Source organism: Rhopalosiphum maidis, chromosome 4 (genome assembly GCF_003676215.2).
Source record: "Rhopalosiphum maidis isolate BTI-1 chromosome 4, ASM367621v3, whole genome shotgun sequence".
Classification (NCBI taxonomy): domain Eukaryota; kingdom Metazoa; phylum Arthropoda; class Insecta; order Hemiptera; family Aphididae; genus Rhopalosiphum; species Rhopalosiphum maidis.
In genome coordinates this window covers 48,484,985-48,505,311 of record NC_040880.1, presented here as the reverse complement: position 1 = coordinate 48,505,311, position 20,327 = coordinate 48,484,985, and the positions used below count along the sequence as shown (strand labels likewise).

General features: G+C 27.2%; 1 protein-coding gene across 1 annotated transcript in view; it reads left to right on the top strand.

Moving 5' to 3' along the window:
• The window catches only part of LOC113557213 (5-hydroxytryptamine receptor), a 187,523-nt gene that overhangs the window by 123,922 nt on the left and 43,274 nt on the right, over positions 1-20,327 (top strand). Inside the window, exon 4 of the mRNA XM_026962598.1 lies at positions 473-606. Coding sequence (XP_026818399.1) covers positions 473-606 — 134 coding nt within the window. The remainder of the gene's footprint in view (positions 1-472; positions 607-20,327) is intronic.

Sequence of the window (20,327 nt, the reverse complement as noted above, 5' to 3'; positions counted from 1 at the left end):
TTTAAATAAAATAAATATGTAGTTAACAAATTTTGTATAAACTTAAATTACTTAAACCTATACAAATTAAATCCATTTGAATTTTGAATTTTTCTGGAAGTATAAATCTGCTGAAATAACTGGCAATAGATTTATATTTTTACAATGATATTATTACACAACTCATTATCTTTATATTAGACTTATAAACAGGTAATATATATAACCAAGAGGAGAAATATTAATTTCAAGGAATAATCCCTTGCCATAATGTTTGTTATTAAAAAATAATAATAATTATTATTATTATTTTGTTTTTACCTAAAGGTTTAAAAACGGTAAAATACGAAATATAATTCATAAACGCAATGCAATAAATTATTTATAATATTATATCTATTGTTAAACATCATAAAATTCCAAAACTACCAGCATTGTTCTTTATATCTTGTGTATAAAATAAATTAAAATTACACAGTTATAATATTTGCAGGTAACGCGTTGGTGATAGCAGCAATTTTGTTGGAGAGGAATTTACAAAACGTGGCCAACTACCTCATTGTCTCGCTGGCGGTCGCCGATTTAATGGTAGCATGTTTAGTCATGCCCTTAGGAGCTGTTTATGAGGTATGTGCTGCATGATTCACGAATTTAATTTATTGTTAATTTGAATAAGTTTCTAATTTGAATAAGTTTCAAATTTAAATAGAATTTGAACAATTATTTTACTATTGAGTAGGTGCTAGTAGGAGTATTTTATTGCACAGTTGAACTTAATCGCAATTCACAATACGGAAGCTTACCAATTGCGCTTAATGACCTTTTCATATACCAATTGCACTTAGTTATTTTCAGGGTTGTTAGACCAATTATTGTGTTCAGTAATGTTCTTAGTTAATAGTCCAAATGTGCTAGATAATAGCTGTTGGTTATTTAAATTTAAAAAATATTTATTATAGAGCATTTTTAGTTATTTCGATAAAATAAAATAAAAACATACAATAATTAATATTTAGGTGTTATTAGTATAATAAAAATAAATGATAATTATTTTATACAAGTGATTAATAGTATCATCATTGCTTTACCCTTTATTATACACTATAGATTATTGTAAAGTGCAACAAACTAATAAATTTAAAAAATAGCTTTTAAAAATAAAAACTTAGTTTTATTGTATTGATATCTCTCGAATGAATAAATGTATACATCGGTTATAAATGACTTTCCACAAAAGTCTCGAGACTGTTATCAAATAACCTATTAAAGTTTTAAATGCAAGAATAATATGTATATTTTTTCGAAAACAAAAAAAATATTTAACCAGCCACTTGGTATAATTCATTGACCTATATAATATAAATTTTAATTTGCAAATGTTTTAAATACACATTGTATATATTAGAACAAGCTGCAGTACAGTAGCTAGATCATTACAGTATAATATTATACATAATATGTATGATAAGTCAATGTTCGTGGTTTTAAAATAATTAAATTGAACAAAAACATTATAATATTCTCACATAGATGTAAAATTAAAAGTTAAGTACGATTGGTTAACTGACCATAAAATATAAGGAGCGAAATTGATATCAATAAATATTAGCACCGCAAAATTGGTACAATGATTTTAAAATACAAATTTTGATTAAAGCGCAAATGCCCTTGATCATTACAATAGATCTCACATTCGTAATTATAAAAATGATCATAGCTTATGTGGCTATAGTAAAATTAAAATAGTATAATTTTATTAATTGTGAACATTCTAATCGATCAACGATATCGACTAGAATAATCAAAAAACTAAGAGACAAATATACAACGAAAAGATAATATTTTAAAAGAAAATTGTATATTAGAACTTCTGTTTTATTAATCGTAATTATTTTGGCATTATATTAAGATGTAGTTAACAATCTAAGAACCCACTATCTAAACTATTACTTACACAATAATATTCAAAATACATTAAAACTTCAGCATTAATTATTTAGACAATGTAGACCTGAATGGGCAGAATGTGTAATAATTTGCATTTGAAATTGTAACTGTAGAATCAAGTTAATAAAATTCAATAAACCAACTCAATAACAAAATATTTAAGAAAATAGTCAATACTAGTGAGTAGTGGATAGTGTTAGTTGTTTGAAATACATTTATAGAAGAGGTTTTCTGGGAATTAAAATAATTTAATCATTTTCGCTTGCCATCAATCAGAGATCAATATAAGCAATTTCTATGTTATTTCGGATTACGAAGTCTATCTGATTGACAATTCTAGTTACGGTTGTATTAGATGAATAATATAAGCCCTGCGGAGTTCGTTCTTCGTCCACCACCACCACCTACTGCCACAGCCGAATGATCCATCAGATAAAACAGTAGACGCCTTTATTTTTTTGTTTTTTTACAAAATAAAAATTTATTTGAAAGATGTAATACATTGATCGTAACTCTTGTCACACCCACGGAGATGATTATCCCCCAAGCTATATGTATTACGTATTCAAGTCAAGTACACCCGCAAACTATATCTCAAGTTCGGAAAGTTTCACAAGTCTAGGACAATGGCCTTATGCGTAGAGGCATAAAAGACCGCTCATTGCTCGTATGCGTGATAAATTTCCTTCAAAGATACGTATGCTGAGAAATAAATATAAATAATGTGTATATATATATATATATATATATATATATATATATATGTATATATGAAGTATATTGTAAATAATGTATATATATATATATGTATATATGAAGTATATTGTAAATAATGTATATATATATATACATGTTCAACATCATCATAGCATTTTTTTTTTACATAAATAACACTTGCAACGGTGATGGCTATTCTACTTTTTCTCTTTAAATTTTATTTAGACATTTATTTAAAAAGTTTCGACTATAAGTTTAACAGAGCTTTTATATTTTTCTCATGCAGCATATTTTAAAGTTATATTTTGGAAGATATGTCCTCAAAAATTAAAAAATTTAAAGTGTAAATATTTTTTCTCAAAAATAACATTATTAAATATTAATAAACACATTTTTGTATTTTTTTTACTGTAAATTAATATATATATTCATCACATTTCATATTCGTATATTTATTAAAGTATTGAATAGTGTAACTTATATGAGTTTTTGTAATTATTTACTCATATAACATAGTTTTACTAGCTGTTCAGATGAACTTTATTTCATGTAATAAATAAAATAAACGGAATAGGCAGAAAGTGTTTTAAAAATATTAAATAAAACCTAGCCAATAAAAACATAAGTTATTTATAAAGAACAACAATGATTTAAAATTTCTGGATCATTTATTTGGATATGGCAAAAATTGAAATGTCACTCAATATATATATTATGATATACTCAGTTTATACTATACAACATAATGATTATTGCAACAATCGTGATCCTATTAAAACTAAACTTAAATTACTGCTAAATTGCTAGTTAATCTTTTAACGATCTTATTGGTTTATTTATATTTAACAAACAAACGTAATTTAAAGTAGTACTGTTATTTTGTTGACGTCCAACTCTCTGATGAGATATAGTAATGATACGTATCCCGTGACACTCTAAAGATTAAAGGAAGTCTGCAATGAAGTCCCGTCAAAATCAGTCCATTGATTCTAATAATCGAATGTAAATAATCGAACTGTCAATATCTACTTCATAAATTGTTTAAAGTATAAATATAGTGTAAGCGGGGATATATGATTATTGTAATATAAGTTCAGTCTAGCTCAGAATATTTTAAAAATTATAAAATAAACATTAATGTCCAATAAAATTAATATTAAATAAACATAATATATAAATAATAACCATTGAGATTGAGACTACTTGTACAAAGAACCTTAGAAAGTGGTTGAAAAATGTTTATACAAATTGTTTCTTAAAGAAAAAAAAATGAAACTATTTATATATTAAGAAATTAATAATTAAATTTAATATAAGCTCATATAAATTTATTATATTTATATAATACAATACACACATACACACACACTCACACACACACGCATATATACTGCATGCATATCATTAATAAATTATTAAAGTAAATCACGAATCGGATTTTAATCATTATGAATAGAAAATAAAAGGAAAGTTTGATCTGCATTTTTTTAATAGATTATAAATCAAATCTAGTGCACAATTAAAATGATATACCAATAAGCTATAAAGTATAATCGCATTCGTTTAAAAATGCAAGCGTTTTATTTTCACAAATTATCTCCTTTTTCCTTATTGTGGATTAACAAGTAAAACTTTTTTTTATAAATATTGTATTATATTATAGTATACATAATATACATATATATTGGGATGATGTTTGGAAAGTTATTATTCTTAAAGAATAAAAATAACAGTGTAAAAAGTTATATTTTTTAAGGAATTGTGAATTATGTGACTTCGCTCGTTTCAATGTAAACTTTTTAAAGAATGTTTGGTTAATGTTTTATATATGTATATATATATATATATAAATATATTTTATTTTTATTTTTTTAATAAATAATAAGATGCACTTTATTTGAACACACCCGTGTTATAATTCAAAAAATAAAAACCAATTTGATTACAAAATAAAATCGATTATATTTTCTAAGGAATTTTTTCGTCGCGACTAATGATTGCTAATTAGTGCACGAACTACAGTAATTTAAACTTTCTGAACCAGTACACCAGATCGAAATCATTACATTGTGTTAAATCTACATAAGCATTCCAAACTATGATATAGTATCATAAAGTTTAAACTGCTATATAGATGGACTGTTTAAAAATTAGTTAGCAACGTTAAAATATTTCATAAAATTTAAGTTGACCCAAACTACAGATAAAATGTGAAAGTTCATTAAATTTTCGCTTTATTTAACGGTAAATGTCATTACAGTCATAATTCAAGACGCGATTTTAAAGCGAAACCTTTTAAATGAAATAAAACAAAGAGCCGGAGAGACGCATTTTGTTTCCAAATGAACCATAACATATATAATGTCATTAATATCGTATAATTACGCGACGTCGGGGCAATACGCAAGCCTTTGCGTAATCGAACCCAACGCCCGCGCGCGCCGTATTTCGGCGGCGTCCGAAGCGGCGCCCGGTGCCCTGCGAATCGGACGGGCCATGACAGCGGCCTAGTCCGGACAATATGATAATATTATAATGTCATCACGACCGTTTGGTAAATCGCCGGAGAAGTTCCGCGCCGCCCCGTCCGACGACGCACTGCGTTAGTCATAACACGCGGTTTGCGAAACTTCTCCGCGTCGAAACTCCGTCAAAACAGAGTGTGCCCCGAAGTCCGCGCGTCGCTCGTCGCCGCGGATTTACCGGCGGTAATGCGACTGTTGTTGTTGGGGGGGGGGGGAGGCGACCCGATGGAAAATAATAATATGACGTCGTTCGGTCGCGCGATACGCCTCTCCTCGGCGGGACACGCCAGACACGCCGAAGTTCGCCGGTGATAAAACCGCATTAATCAAGCTGATGGCAACAACAAAGCGGCCAACTTTCGTAAACGCTTACACCGCGCGCGCCAACGTTTTTACGGCGGCGGCAGGGGGGTGCGCCGTAAGTATAATGGTAGTACGGTTGCCGTGGCGGCGCGGCGTATTGTACGTGTGTCTCCGCGCGGACTTTTCGAAATCGTTCCGCGACCGTCCCACCGCGACCCTCGCGGCGCTCTCCTACACGCGCGCGCGCACACGCACACACGTACGCACGTACGCACGCGGTATAGTGTACGCGGCCGATTCGCGTCAACTCTTCGGCCTCGAATTCGCACAATGGTTTAATTAACAAAACGAGCCACCGAAACGGTTGACCCACACGCCCCCCCCCACACACACACACACTCGCCCACTCACCGTCACTCACTCTCTGGCGCGCGCGCGGCGAGCTCGTAAACAAATACGACTCGGCGCGCGCGATGACTACCCATCACGTCGACGAGGGTTCCGCGTCAACGTTCCGCTCGTACCTCGACAACCGCAGTGACTGCCGTACCCATACGTGGTGCGTACCTCCTAAACGTATACGTATTATTATTATTGTTGTTGTTGTTGTTGTTGTTGTTGTTGTTGTTGTTCCTGTTGTCGTTTATACGGTTGTAGGTAGAAGTTTGTCGAATATCTTAGTGGTTGTGGTTATGAGTGTGCGTGGGGAGGGGGAGCCGCAGGTTTCCAAATTGTTTGACGCCCATACCAAAGCCCATCGTCGTATCGCGTGTGATACGAAATTATTAATAGTGATTTATCTTGGTGCACATACTCGTAAATATTTGACGTGCGACGCATATTATATCACTCGCGGGTTACGGATCGTTCAGAAATTATAAGCTGTGACATTGCATTGATCGCATTGCTGCGAAGAAGTAACAAAATACACGTTTCAAAGTGAAGACCATTTCAAAAAAGACATTCCGTTTTGCCATACGGTCACATTATGCGGGTTTTTAAGATTAAAACTAGTGAAATTAACTATTATGCTTATTATTTATGCAACATAACTACGAATATGGAATTATAAAAAAAAAAAAAAAAAAAATAAGTAATTATCGTACTCCTCAGTGGGGACTAAGACCACTTTAGCTAAGTATCGCACTTTGAATCCCGTAAGGGTCACATGGGCGTGTACACTTTTAAAAGATTCATGTCGAGGAGAATATGACGAAGAAGAGAAATGAGAAGAAGAAGAATAAGAAGAACTCGTCGACAAGAAAAAAAAAACACTGAGTAGAAAGAAATCAGACGACAATACGCGAGCGATCGCAACAGAACAAAATTCAATTACCATTGCGCGGCCGTCATTCAACACATGCGAACACGCGGGATAATCGAATACAAAAGGCACGGTGGTGTGGTTTCAAAGAAATTATATTTCTTCGCAAAATCAATACTCTATTAACTATAATAATAATAATAATAATAATAATATATATTATACATTATAAAGTATACTTAATAATATTTACATAACTTAATTGGATTTATTTCCAGAAATTGGTATGGTTGTATAATGACGCATAAAACAACATATAATTACTTTTCATCTGCGGCAAGTTGCTAATTTAAGACTACAAATATCGGCTATTTATTTATTATATTATCATAAAATCACCTATAATTCTAATAAAGATATATCCCTTTTTTTATGAATTTTCATATTATAGACAAAATATTAAACGTTGGTAGGTTACATTATTTACACTGAACATCAATATGACCTTTCTTGGGCTGAATTTTATTCCTTACTTAACCCTTCAGGCTTAACCGTGGAGATCATAAATGTTGCCAAATCGACGAGTAAATGTATCTTTAACATTATTCATATCCTCGATATTTGTGATAAATTAGAACCATTTTAAGGTTCAATATACCTATATCAAAATATTTAGTTTTAATACTTGCTTCTGTACACAAAATTATTTACGATAAATAAATTTCAAAGTTAAAAAAAATAATATTTTAAACTAAAATGAATTTAACACTCAATAAAAACTGTGATAATATTTTAAGTATAACACTTATACGTTACAACTTTCAAAGTAAGAATAGGTAGCAGTTATTTTAAAATAACAAAGATCAACCACGTCACATATTTTAAAGCACAACGCGCTTACTTATACGTGCTTTTAATCTACATTATTCAGTCTCATCCCGAGTCATCTTAAAAATGAGTAATGACTTAAGCGCTTATGAAAAAAAAAAAAAAATAAGAAAATAAGAAAATATCCGGGAATTTTTTTTTTTTTTTTTAACACAAACAAATTATAAATAAGCATTGCCTACACATAAAATTATAAATTCCTTATAAAGTCAAATGGATCAATTAAATTAGTTCAATCTAAGTAATCTTCTAGGCTATAATGTTATAGTTATAACTCATAACGCATATAAAACAACATGCAGAATAATTCAACAGTAGACATTAGAATAAAAGGATTAAATACAAATATAATATTCTAAAATATATTTTTTTCATTATTATTATTATTATTATTATTTATGTATACCTATTATGCGTTTTTCTGATTTCTTAATTTATTATAATATTATAAGGATTATTTAAACTCAATAAATAGAAAATATTAAACATTGACCATTCATAACCATACCATTATTTTTATATTAAACTATAAAGGGTCGAGGATATTTTTTTTTATGAATTAATTATTATACCGTCAGATTTATTTTTATCCATTCGACTAAACCTATTATATGAAACCACAACTATTATTTATTATATACCTATACAATTAATACTCATTGAAGTTTGTCATCATTATCATTAAAATGAATTCGTATTTTGGTTGTCATACGCATCACATAGATATATTGAAATTGATATTGTATGTGAATAACGTGGACTTATTTAAAATTTGTTATTTTATGTTAGTTTCTAATTGATCGCATTATATATACCGATATATAGTTCACAACATAATTTTTTCATAAAAACTATTGATGTTTAGTACTATACTTCTTACCTTCAAATCTTAAATGACGTTAGCCATTAATTGTAAAAGTAAAAGGTAAACAATTCAACACTATATAGTTACCAACTTAAAGTTTTTAAATTTTAAACTTTATAAATTAAAAGAACTAAAAAAAGTTTGAAAGTTTGAAAGATTATCGTTAACGGGACTTTATACTCGAATTCGGAAAATATTGATTATTACAAAAGTATAAATAGATACATTCTTATTTATTTTTTTCAATTACATTACAAAATATATATATATTATAATATACCTAATAACTATATAAAAAGTTATTTGAGTATGTTTCTTGCATAATCCGTGTTTTTTGTGCTTAAAAAAATTGGGAGATTATAATAAATTAATAACTATAGTTAAAAATATATTATTTACCAGTTAAGAAAGTAAACAATATTTTTATTTGTTTTAAATTGCTACTAACTTATATGTAGGTGTTACATATTTATTTACATAATACAATATTTTGTTTCTATAATAATACCAAAATGGTTAAATAATATAGGTTTGATCAGATATATGCAAATACCAATTCAAAATTGTTTGAACGTATTATACCTCTTAAACTAATGTGTTTGTCAGAATATAGACGTGAGTTTAATTATAACAACTCGCTTGGTGTTAAACTACTCAAAATTCAATTGTAATTTTGGTTGCTACAAGTTTTCAGATTATTAATTTTAATGGAATATTCAACTTTAACGGCATTTATATAGAGTTGTTGCCATAGTTTGATTAAAATAATCATACAACTTATCTTATGAAATATTAACTACAAAGTTAAAATGATTCTACATTGTGATATGCCTACTTACTTTACTGTAACTTATTGTATACAATATCAAATATTGTGTTCTTTGACTTATATTTATTTTGACGTAACACTGAGACTCATATCCAATGTCCAATAAACTTTTTAACTTTCTACATTAACTAATTCTTTAATCCATAAAGCGAAACATAAATAAGTAGCTTAAATATAAAAGTTTACAAACACTTAAAGTTTCAACAGTATTTGGTTAACAGTCTACTGAACGAACGCCCACAACGTGCGATAAACTTAGTAAAATCTTCCGCCTGACAACGATATGATTAATCGCTCTTTTGCTTTTTTTCTTCTTTTAGAAATTGTAAAATGATTAAGTGATATTTTGAAATTTATTTGAACACTATATGTTTTATTTCAAAATTAAATGGCCCACTGCATTAGTTAAGTATAAGTTCCATGTAAACATTCAATCATCAATCGCCTCACCCTATATTTTTCACGTGATTAAGTCATATTCATGTTGTAAAATATCCTAAACGTATTTTATCAATTGGGTTTAATAACTTTTTTTTTTATTATTATTATTATTCACTTACATAAATTTTAGTAGTTTGACTAATTTCTTCCTTTTAAGTCATTTTCAATTTCATGCCATGTTAATCACATAGCCTTTACACCAGCAAGTTGAAATTCGCCACGCCAACAAAATTTACCGTTCACAATATATGCATTTCAAAAAAAATCACATAGAATTTGAATTATAATTTTATCGTCTGCATGGGCCTGTGTGATTTTCTTGGCATTAAATTAAAATAGATTTGGAAGGAAAATATTACTTTTACTTGCCGGTGCAATAAATTATGTATGTCTTTGTAAGTAATAAAAACTAAAAATGCGTACTTATATACATTTAGGTACAAAGTGAAGTCCGCCAGAAATAATGAAGTTGATGACTTTATGTAATATTTAGTATATTAGAGAATAATAATATGATTCAGATTTACTAGTAATACTACAGATAATAAAAATGAATATTCTTTATTTTAAAATGTCCTATGTGTTATTTAAAAAAATTCTATTTAAATGATAATTTTATAAAAATCGCCTTACTTTCGGTGTATTTAGTTATATATTATTCTTTAATTAGACGAATATCGTGATGTTTACCGTGTGTCGCCGTTGACCGGAAGAGTATATCGTTATCCCAAATGAAAAAAAAAAGTTAAATTACGTTAAGTTGCAACAAACACACAGCTACGTCGCCGGTTTAGAGCTGTTTTAAAATCCATCTCCGTAATGAAACATCGAATACATTACTATTCCCTACCCATTTCTATCGCTCCACAGTTCAATTTATTCACTGGCCGTGTACAGTTCCGAATCAGCTGGCACCTGAAATACTATCCAACGACCACTTAAATAGATCTTGGCTGTCCACTGCAACTAATATACAACTACGTAATGGTAGTATGTACAACTTTTTTAGGTCACTTATAGTAAAATGAAAATAAAAATATACTTTTCCGTGTTTGTTCTTAAATCTGCGTTTATACTGTATTTATTAAATATTTTATGAATATAGCCTACCTAAGGATTAATATATATATATATATTATTTATCACAATAAAATTGATATTTTCTGAAAGTTTTTATAGTATTTTTATTTTAATCTGCGTTTAAAATTGGAAAAGAAAATATAAATAAACACACATTTTTATAAATTCTATTTTAAATACCTGTATACATTATATTTATATTGTATAAATGTAATTCATGTATTAAGGATGTTATCACCTTTTTATTATACTAATCGTAAACAGGTAGTATTTTATCTTTAAGCTAAATCATGAATTAGCAATGTATAGCTTTTTGGCAACAATTAGATTTATCAGTTTAAAATATTTAAATTAGAACTGCTTTTTTTTATGCCAGTCTAACTTAAAATAACGTGTTAGCATATTAATAAAAATACATTTAGATTTGTTTACAATACTAAACGATTAAAAATAAAACATTACTTTATTAAAAAAGTTAAAAAGAAATAAGCTGTGTATCACATATATACATAATACCCATAAATAAACTCTTATTTTATCTGAACGTAAAAAGGCCTTGTATTTGTGTACTTAAAATAAAAAACCAAATCTCATTAGTCACTTATACATGAAAATACACAAAACATGTGTAATAAAAAAATAAACAACATTTACAAGTTTTATTTTGAATTTAACTGTCCATAACTAATTTTTTTTTAGTTGTTTGATAGCTTTTAAACATGAGATAATAATTAATCTAATAAATAATGATTCAAACATTTTTTCAATAAATTCATAAAATATATCCATTAATAATATAACTAATACATATTCTTAAACATAAATAAATAAGAAGCAATTTAAAGAATTTTTTTATATTAGGTACTTTTTTTATATATTTATTACTTTTCAAAAACAATAAATAAATAAAAACAATCAACATTCAAGAAATAGTATTTATTAAGTTGAACTTGACAAAAATAAAATCATATAATATAAATAACTTGATACACTTTTTTTTAAAAAAAATATTGCAGTTTGATGTTATTAATCTCTGAGAGTACAATAAAATTCTAAGTATGGTTTGTTAATTTTCTATTTTGCAGAATCATGATTCTGTGTCACGAAATATAACCATGAGATTAACAATTACTATGCTCTCTTGTCGACATTTTTTTAATAATATATTATTATGACACTTCACAATCGAACAAAAGTGTCCATAAAAAAAAAAAAAAATTAACTTAAAAAATATACTTAAGAGGTCATTCAAAATTGTGTATACGTTATGCAAACGACAATATCTATATCTATCATAAGGTATTAGTAGTTTTAAATAGATATCTCATATAATATTATTACATTTAGGTAATAATGTTATTTTTAAATTTACATAAATCTTCTAGCATCAATTAATAATAAAATACGTAAATCAAAAACCACTCAATAAAATATTATAACAGGTAAACAATAAATTATTAAATTAAATATTATTTTTCGATATTTACCTAATCTATCTATAATTATTTTCTATTTCAATAGTTGGACGTCAGTTAATATGATGTTGGAATATTATAAAATATTATATTTAAGAAAATGTATGTGTAAGTTAGTAAATAAATTGTATAAATCATTAAAATATGCTTAATATAAGTAACAGAAAACAAAAGTATATTATAAAACTAAAAGGAAACTGCTATTTATATTAATATTTATTGAATTCGATATTGTGTTTTGAAAATATCAATTCTTATTCTTCTTTGCTGTTTTTTTTTTATTCTACATTCTATAAATATTTCATAAATCAGGTTTCCAAAAAAAATATACCATCAATTCCGATATTTTATTCCCACACAAATACAAAATGTAAAACATAATTGACCGAATAAAATGAATTAACAGGCTCTTAAATGATTTTAATTAGTTATGCAAAAAAGTTCTTATCGCATAAGTTAAAAAATATATATCAATAATTTTAGAAAAGTTTTAAAATAATTATTTATTTTATGTGGAATATATTATTACTTTTTATTTTAAAATAAATTAAGGATATTTTGGTGACCAAGTTAATAAAAAAAAATGTATTTATTTTTTTTTTTTTTTAGTGAAACCGATTTTAATTAATATAGTGCCTACCTAATCATGGTAATATATTTATTATGGTAGGTATACGCAAACAATTATAATACTTATTCCTATACTGTAAATATATTTTGCGATAAATTGAATGTTATTTGTTTTCAATATAATTTAATATAACTTGGCCAAATCTTCTATTTAAAATAATTTAAGATAAGTTGGTTCAAAATATATTAAAAAAAATCGGTGTATAATATGTACAATGAACATAGTATATCTTTTGAATAAAATAATATAAATTTTCATTATTATTAACTGAATGTAGAAAAAACTTAACAGTCCATTAATTTGTTTATGCTTAATATACTCAATTTAATATTATATGTTGTAGTACCTACAGAAAGATATTATTGTTAAGATACTGAACACTGCTTTGTTGAAAGTTATGCTTCGGTGGCAAAACAAAAATTAATTGAACCGAATAAAAAAGATCCAGTGACTCAGAAGATAATTTTTTAATATGCATAATAATTATTAATACCCTACGATTTTATAGTGTTTGAAAACGAGCCACGGTAGTATGGTATACAAGGCACGAGGGGATGGGAAGGATGCGTTGCACTCAAACCACCAGCCTGCACAAGTCTGGCGATTTTAACACCCAGTTTTTAACGGAATTATTCGTATCAGCGAACCCGAACATTCATCTGTTTTTGTATCTAAAGTTATTATCATCCCACCGTGAACACACATAATAATAATGTGTGCACGAATTAAATTAACGTTTTGCTTTTAATCGTTTTTTTGCACACCACCGTGCAGCATCCATATTATAATCAACGATCAGCAACGTACAAAACCTTTGATCCTTATACTCCGCTACTCTTGTGACGCAGCTTCGGCGAAGTGGCACCCTGCCCCCCCCCGCAATCTATCAAGGCACGTAAATCATCATTCAAAATTACACTGTCGAACATGACCCAGAAACACTTTCTCGCCTCCGTCGTACATTACACCCTTGATTTTTCGTTGCGCTGCTATTGTTGCGTAGTTTGCCCTTCTAACGCGCCTACTTAAGTGCCATTCGAGTTCAATGATCCATGATCCGTTGTATCAATTAGCCACAGTTAAACAATTCCACGAGTGTCCTTTAAAGGAAATTTATCATGACCTCTGAGCACCAAAGATATTTCTGTACAGTTTACTCGTTGGTGAACGCATACAATTTCAGTTGTTAAAAACAGTAAGCATTTTAAATTTATGTGTCACATATTTCGTCTCCGTTAAATTATACGACGACAAACAAATTAATCGTTTGCCTAAATTTAAAAGACAAGAAAGTATAACCTCGATGCCTCATCTGGCTTAGCTCGCATCATGGGGATACAACAGCATTCGTAATATAGTACAACGATTTAAATTTTTAACACCGACAACTTTAAATAGCGTTTGTAAGAAATCTATAAAGTTTATATCCGGGTATCAAAAGTATGTATATAGATATCAAGCTTGGGTTGATTCATGACATAACTGTATAAAACATAACATAGGTAAATATAACTAATCTAGCTAGACTTACTAACTTATCCTGACAGGTCGGTAAAAATTGTTAATCTACTTTAAGTTAACTGTTGCTATATATTTTTTTATTTTAAAAAAATACGCTAAAAATCTTTTTAAAAAAAAAATTAGCTTCATTAAATTTAATGAAACCGTTATTTGAAAAAAAAAAATCAAATCAGTGAATCTTACAGTATCTTTTTAGATACTGTCGTAAATATAATATTAATACTGGCCATTAACTATAGCTAGACAAATAAACTACACGTTTTCGATCAAATACTCGCGACACGAACAGGGACGACAGGAGTAACTACGTCACGGAATGGCTATGTGTTAACAGGCCAAAGTTTTCACCGGGAAATATATGTCATATAAAATAGTAAACAAAAGTCTAATGAATCTGACGGTGTATTCAGATTAATAAGCTGAGATTTTTGTAGGTCATAATATTATACGCTGGAATTTTTGCAGTTATTGGCAATTTGTTATCACGGGTCACTGGAAACAATATTAATCTGAGTAAACATGATTTATAACATGGACTGCAAACATTGTAGGAACGTACGCTGCACCTATCAATATATACTATTATATAATATTATTGTACATACGGATTTCCGAAACGTCTTATTCGTTTTCTGACACGAGTTTTCGTTATGACGTCAATACGTTATATTGCGTTATTCGCTCCAACGAGACGTCATCGTGTGTATGGTTTAACTGATACATCACACAAAGTCGGGGAAATAAAGTTCCTGCTCGCAAATTAGCGTATTCTCAAACTAAACCTGAATCCCAGCAAACCGTTTAATTATTTATCGCGGTTGACAATAGGTTACGACGAGAACTGCACGGCGGAGTTACAGGTTTCATATATATATATATATATATACATAAATACTCACGACTCACGAGCATCGCGATGTTTAATTGCAAGTCAAACAAATGGCGCCGCATTAGTCACTACATAAGACTCGGCGCATAGTCGTGCCGGTATGTATTTTATATAACAACCAAAAATCGTTTAATAAATGAATTCTAACCATTTAAAAATCAAAATACCTTTTCAAAAAATTTGATCACAGCAGAAGTAGCACGGTGATTACAGATACTAACTATTATTCTACTTATTATTCTTCCCGATATTAAATATTGTATTAAGACTATTTTACTTCTCGATTCTCTGGAAGTTCTCTAAAATTATATTAAATCCAAAGTCGAACGAACCCATTGATTCCTTAAACTTCTTATAAATTGATAAATTTATTATATTTTTTCTCCGAATTACTAAGAGGACCCGTGCTTAAACGTAATTTCGCTATTACCTATGTAGGTAAATAATATTTTACCTAGCTTCTAATTTGGTTTTCGCGTAAATAATTCAACTATTCACCTAAATCCTCAGGTCCTTTTTATTGTTTGTCTACTATAAACTAAAATAAATTGACTCTCGATATTTAAGCCATATTTTATATCTTATTTTATTTTACTTATGTCAACGTTGTGGAAAAAAAATTAAAGATGCGTAAAATTTATAAGTATTTTAAATTTTAAAACAAGTGAAAAATGCATTAGTTTTATGCTTTTATTATATAATGTATACTGTTCAAAAAATATAACTTGGTTTAGTATAACATTTTGATAAGACTTTTTTGAGTACAACCTTCAAAAATCAATTACCAATATGTAGTATGCAAATAAAATTTTAGAATTTTCTCTTCATTGTCTTCAAGCTCAAGATTAACCCAACAAAAAGGTCACAAAGTCTTGTTGTTAAAAAAAAATTTAGTTAGCGCCTACTTAAAATATTTTTTTGAATGTAATAACTAGTCATTTATTTAAAAATTCATATTACAACACGTAACTATATATTATTATCCGTACTGACGATAAACAGATGATGACAATTTTCCAACATACTGTATGGTTGTTATTTTTGAAACTCATTTTTCTTTAAATATAATTCTATAACAATTGAGTACGTATAATATTTACGTGAGTCGAAGATATTTATTATTCTCGTTCATTGGTTTTATTATAACTTATAAATTCTTTTTTAATTTAACTTACACAATTAATATTATATTACATTAAATGTCATAATTCATTGATATAGGGTTTTAAAGTTATATTAATAAAAGTTAATTATTCTTTAAGCTAAAAAAAAAGCTCAATATCCTCTAACGAGAATATGAGATTCAATTTTTTTACATGGTTCTATTATAAATTATAAATAAAAACAACCCTTCAAGTCCAGTGTGTATAAATAAATAATAAACACTGACTACGTGTTGCCCTATTAAATCATAAAATGAAAAAATAAAATTATCTCTTATATATTTTCAGTAAAACCAAATAAATGTTTAATTTTTTAAATAAAATATTCTTCAACTAAATTGTTATAGGATTCATTATAAAATATTTTGATTTTTGTCTTATGAAACTTTTTTTCTTACGATTATAATACTATGAAAAAATATTCAACTGAAAAGCACGGTTCTTCTCTTTTTTTATAGTATATTCACTAATGTAATCAACTAAGTTCATAATCAAACCGAATGATAAATTTATGTGATCAATGACTGTTTAGTTTTAAATACTAAAGCAAGATATAATAATACATGAGTTATGTTTTAAAACGTATTATATCATTTAATAGCCCGCTTAAACATAATTTAGTTCTTAAATGTACAAATACTATTTATTTATTTTTTTGTTATCATAGGTACATTTTTGCACTCTTATCACAATATATTAATATGTTCACTTTCAAATCGCTTTCCATATAGCTTCAAGGTCAACATTGAATGTATGTGGCACGTAACAGTATATCATTATATTAACGCGTATGGACCTATCAGAAGTAAATATTCATAGATTCATAGAAAAATTAATAATGCACTATAAGTACCTTACCACCTCCATAATACCATAATATCAATCGTCAGACAAAATTCGTTTTTTAAAACAAATGTTACATTTTAAATCATTGGTACAGTTTAAATAGAAACAATTTTTCTTCTGCTCTTGAAATTTTGATGATTAGTTGTTTTATTTTTTCCAATTTTTATTTACTGTTTTCGTATACAAAATAATATAAAACTATAATGTGTGCCCCCAGGCCTGTACTTGACTTGGTTAGAACGAAAACGCATAAAAATAAATTGTATTAGTATGCTGAAGACTGGATGTATATTCAAGTATTTAAAACTAACATAAGATAGCATTACAGTACAGTAAAATTACCCACCTGAAAACATTAACTTAAATAAAGTTGAAAAACAAATGGTCACTTTAATGTTTATACATGGTTATGCATTTAAACTTCCTTCTCTCTCATCAAGTAATTTATATTTCAATAAACAAATTAACTTGAAACATCTATGAACTCTAAGCTCTGAATATTTCTTTGGATAGTTCAAAAAGTATAATACATAAAACGTCTCTGCTTATTTAAAAGAAGTAAAAACATGAATTTTTAACTTTAATATGTATATTTGAATAGTTTCTTCAATGATATATTTAACAATTACTACTTTAATTAATTAAATATTTAATTTTTGTTATCTTAAACTTCATAAATTGTATTTACAATTTTAATTATCAATAAATTTATATTCAATTTTAAACAAATGGAAATTATGTAACAATTCGTTAAAAAATCGTTAAACATTTATTGTAAAAAATATATATTCTTGACTACATGACACAGTTTATAATTGTATATATATATATATATATATATATCAACAAAAATGTTCATTTTCTGGACATTGTAATAATTAAAGAAATTTAAATATCAATTTATGTTTAATATTAGTAAATAACTAACACAATTATAAATTTAAAAAAAAACATATTTTAGATTAACTTGATTTTGTTTTGTAATTAAACTACTCTGCATCTTATTTAGATTCCTATTAAAATTATCATTAAACGTGTATTATTTCACTTTGTATTCTATTTTTGTTATGCGATATAGTTGTAATGTATACAAATAGAATTAGTTTGAAAAAATCAACTTTGAACTAATTTGAATGTAAATTTCTCAAAAGAAACCTTTTTTTCATTTTGAATTTACAATTTACACAAAGTACAATATCACACTTCTATACGTTAATACTATCTTTATGCATAATAATACAGTATACAACATTGGATTAGTGGTGTGAATCAGCCGGGGTTAACTACGAAATTTTGTCATACTCCTCTATTGATCTAAAATTTAAATGTTTATTGGATACATCCATGCATTATGCAATAACATAACATTTTTCCATTCGTATTTCTTTATTCGTTATATTATGTAATCTATAATGTAACTAATTATGTTTTTTTTTTAATATTTAATTTATTTAAAACATATATTAATTAGTATTAAGTGTGTTGATATTATATTCTTTATACTTTATTAATTTCTAAAAATCTTTTAATATTTATATTATTTTGTACTTTAAATAAAAATTATTATATATATATATATATACAAAAGCTTTGTATCGATCACAATTTTAAAAATAAGACGATTTAAAAGTACTCTTCTTGATTAATAAAATAATTAAAAGTCTAATTTTCTACGCATCCAATATCTTCCTTTGAAAAAAAACATTAATGTATTTTCCTTAACTCGTAGAATTTTGTACACACAAAATAACGTTTACTTTTCCTTAAATTGTATTATCCACAGAAAACTATAAAAAAAAAACTTTTTTATGATATTATTAACTCTTAAATACCTACAAATTATTCACAAATTATCTTAAACAGTGAAGAAAAGATCTAATACATAATAGAATTATTCCAAACTTTTTTCAAAAAACTAATGTTTTATGATTTTTTTATCACAATATATTAGTAAATAATACAGTACACTTAAAATATAAATGCAATTTAATTTAGATAATATTAATAATATTAATTAAATACTATTAAATATATAAATATTTATATATTTTAAAATACAATAAAAAAAAAAAAACAAAGATTTTCCTTTTATTATTATTTATTTATTTTTGTTTTAACTATTTAATATGTATCATTTTTTAATTAAAGTATAATTTATAAATAATAACTTATAATAATTATTGGTGTATGAAAATTTACATAATATTAGAATTTATTATTTTAAATAAAGTATTATATAATAATAGGAATGTTTTCAATATAAACAGAATAGCTGTAGTAACCTAAGTGAACATTGAAACATTATGAATTATTACTAAAGATAATCGTTAAAATTATTTATTTTTATTTCAAGAATGTATGCCAAGATTTCATACAGTACTGTATCTGGTCCAGCTTTATATTTTTGTCATTTTTATTAGGAATTTAACTATAAATCATAGTTATTTTGTAAACAATGCTTAAAATTCAAATACCTACATAGAAATATCCTATATGATAGAAATTAATATGCATTTATTTATATATTTTTTGAATTCCAAAGCACATAGGTATTAGGTATATGTATTGATTTATGTCCACATTTGTTTTAATTTAACAATATCCCATAATGATCGTAAAACAAAGGTTTAAAATTCTTCGCTTTATTACATTTCTGCAGTCGTTTATTCCACCCTGAACATTCCGATGTGCCAAAATCCTAAGCCTCTTACCCCCCACTCAGTACTGTCTACCCATTTACACCTCATCGGTTTAGTCTAGTTGTTTTAATATAAGTCGATAAGAAGGTAAAGGAATTCTACCAACCAGCCTGAAATGGCGAAATATCATATTGAAAAGGGTATGGCATGAATCGGGTGAAAAGAAAAATCGTCGGTCTACATCCATTATTGTGTGTGGTTTTATCGTACACTGTATCGTCAGTAATTCAATGTATTTACTGCGACTTCTGATTATCGTTTTTAG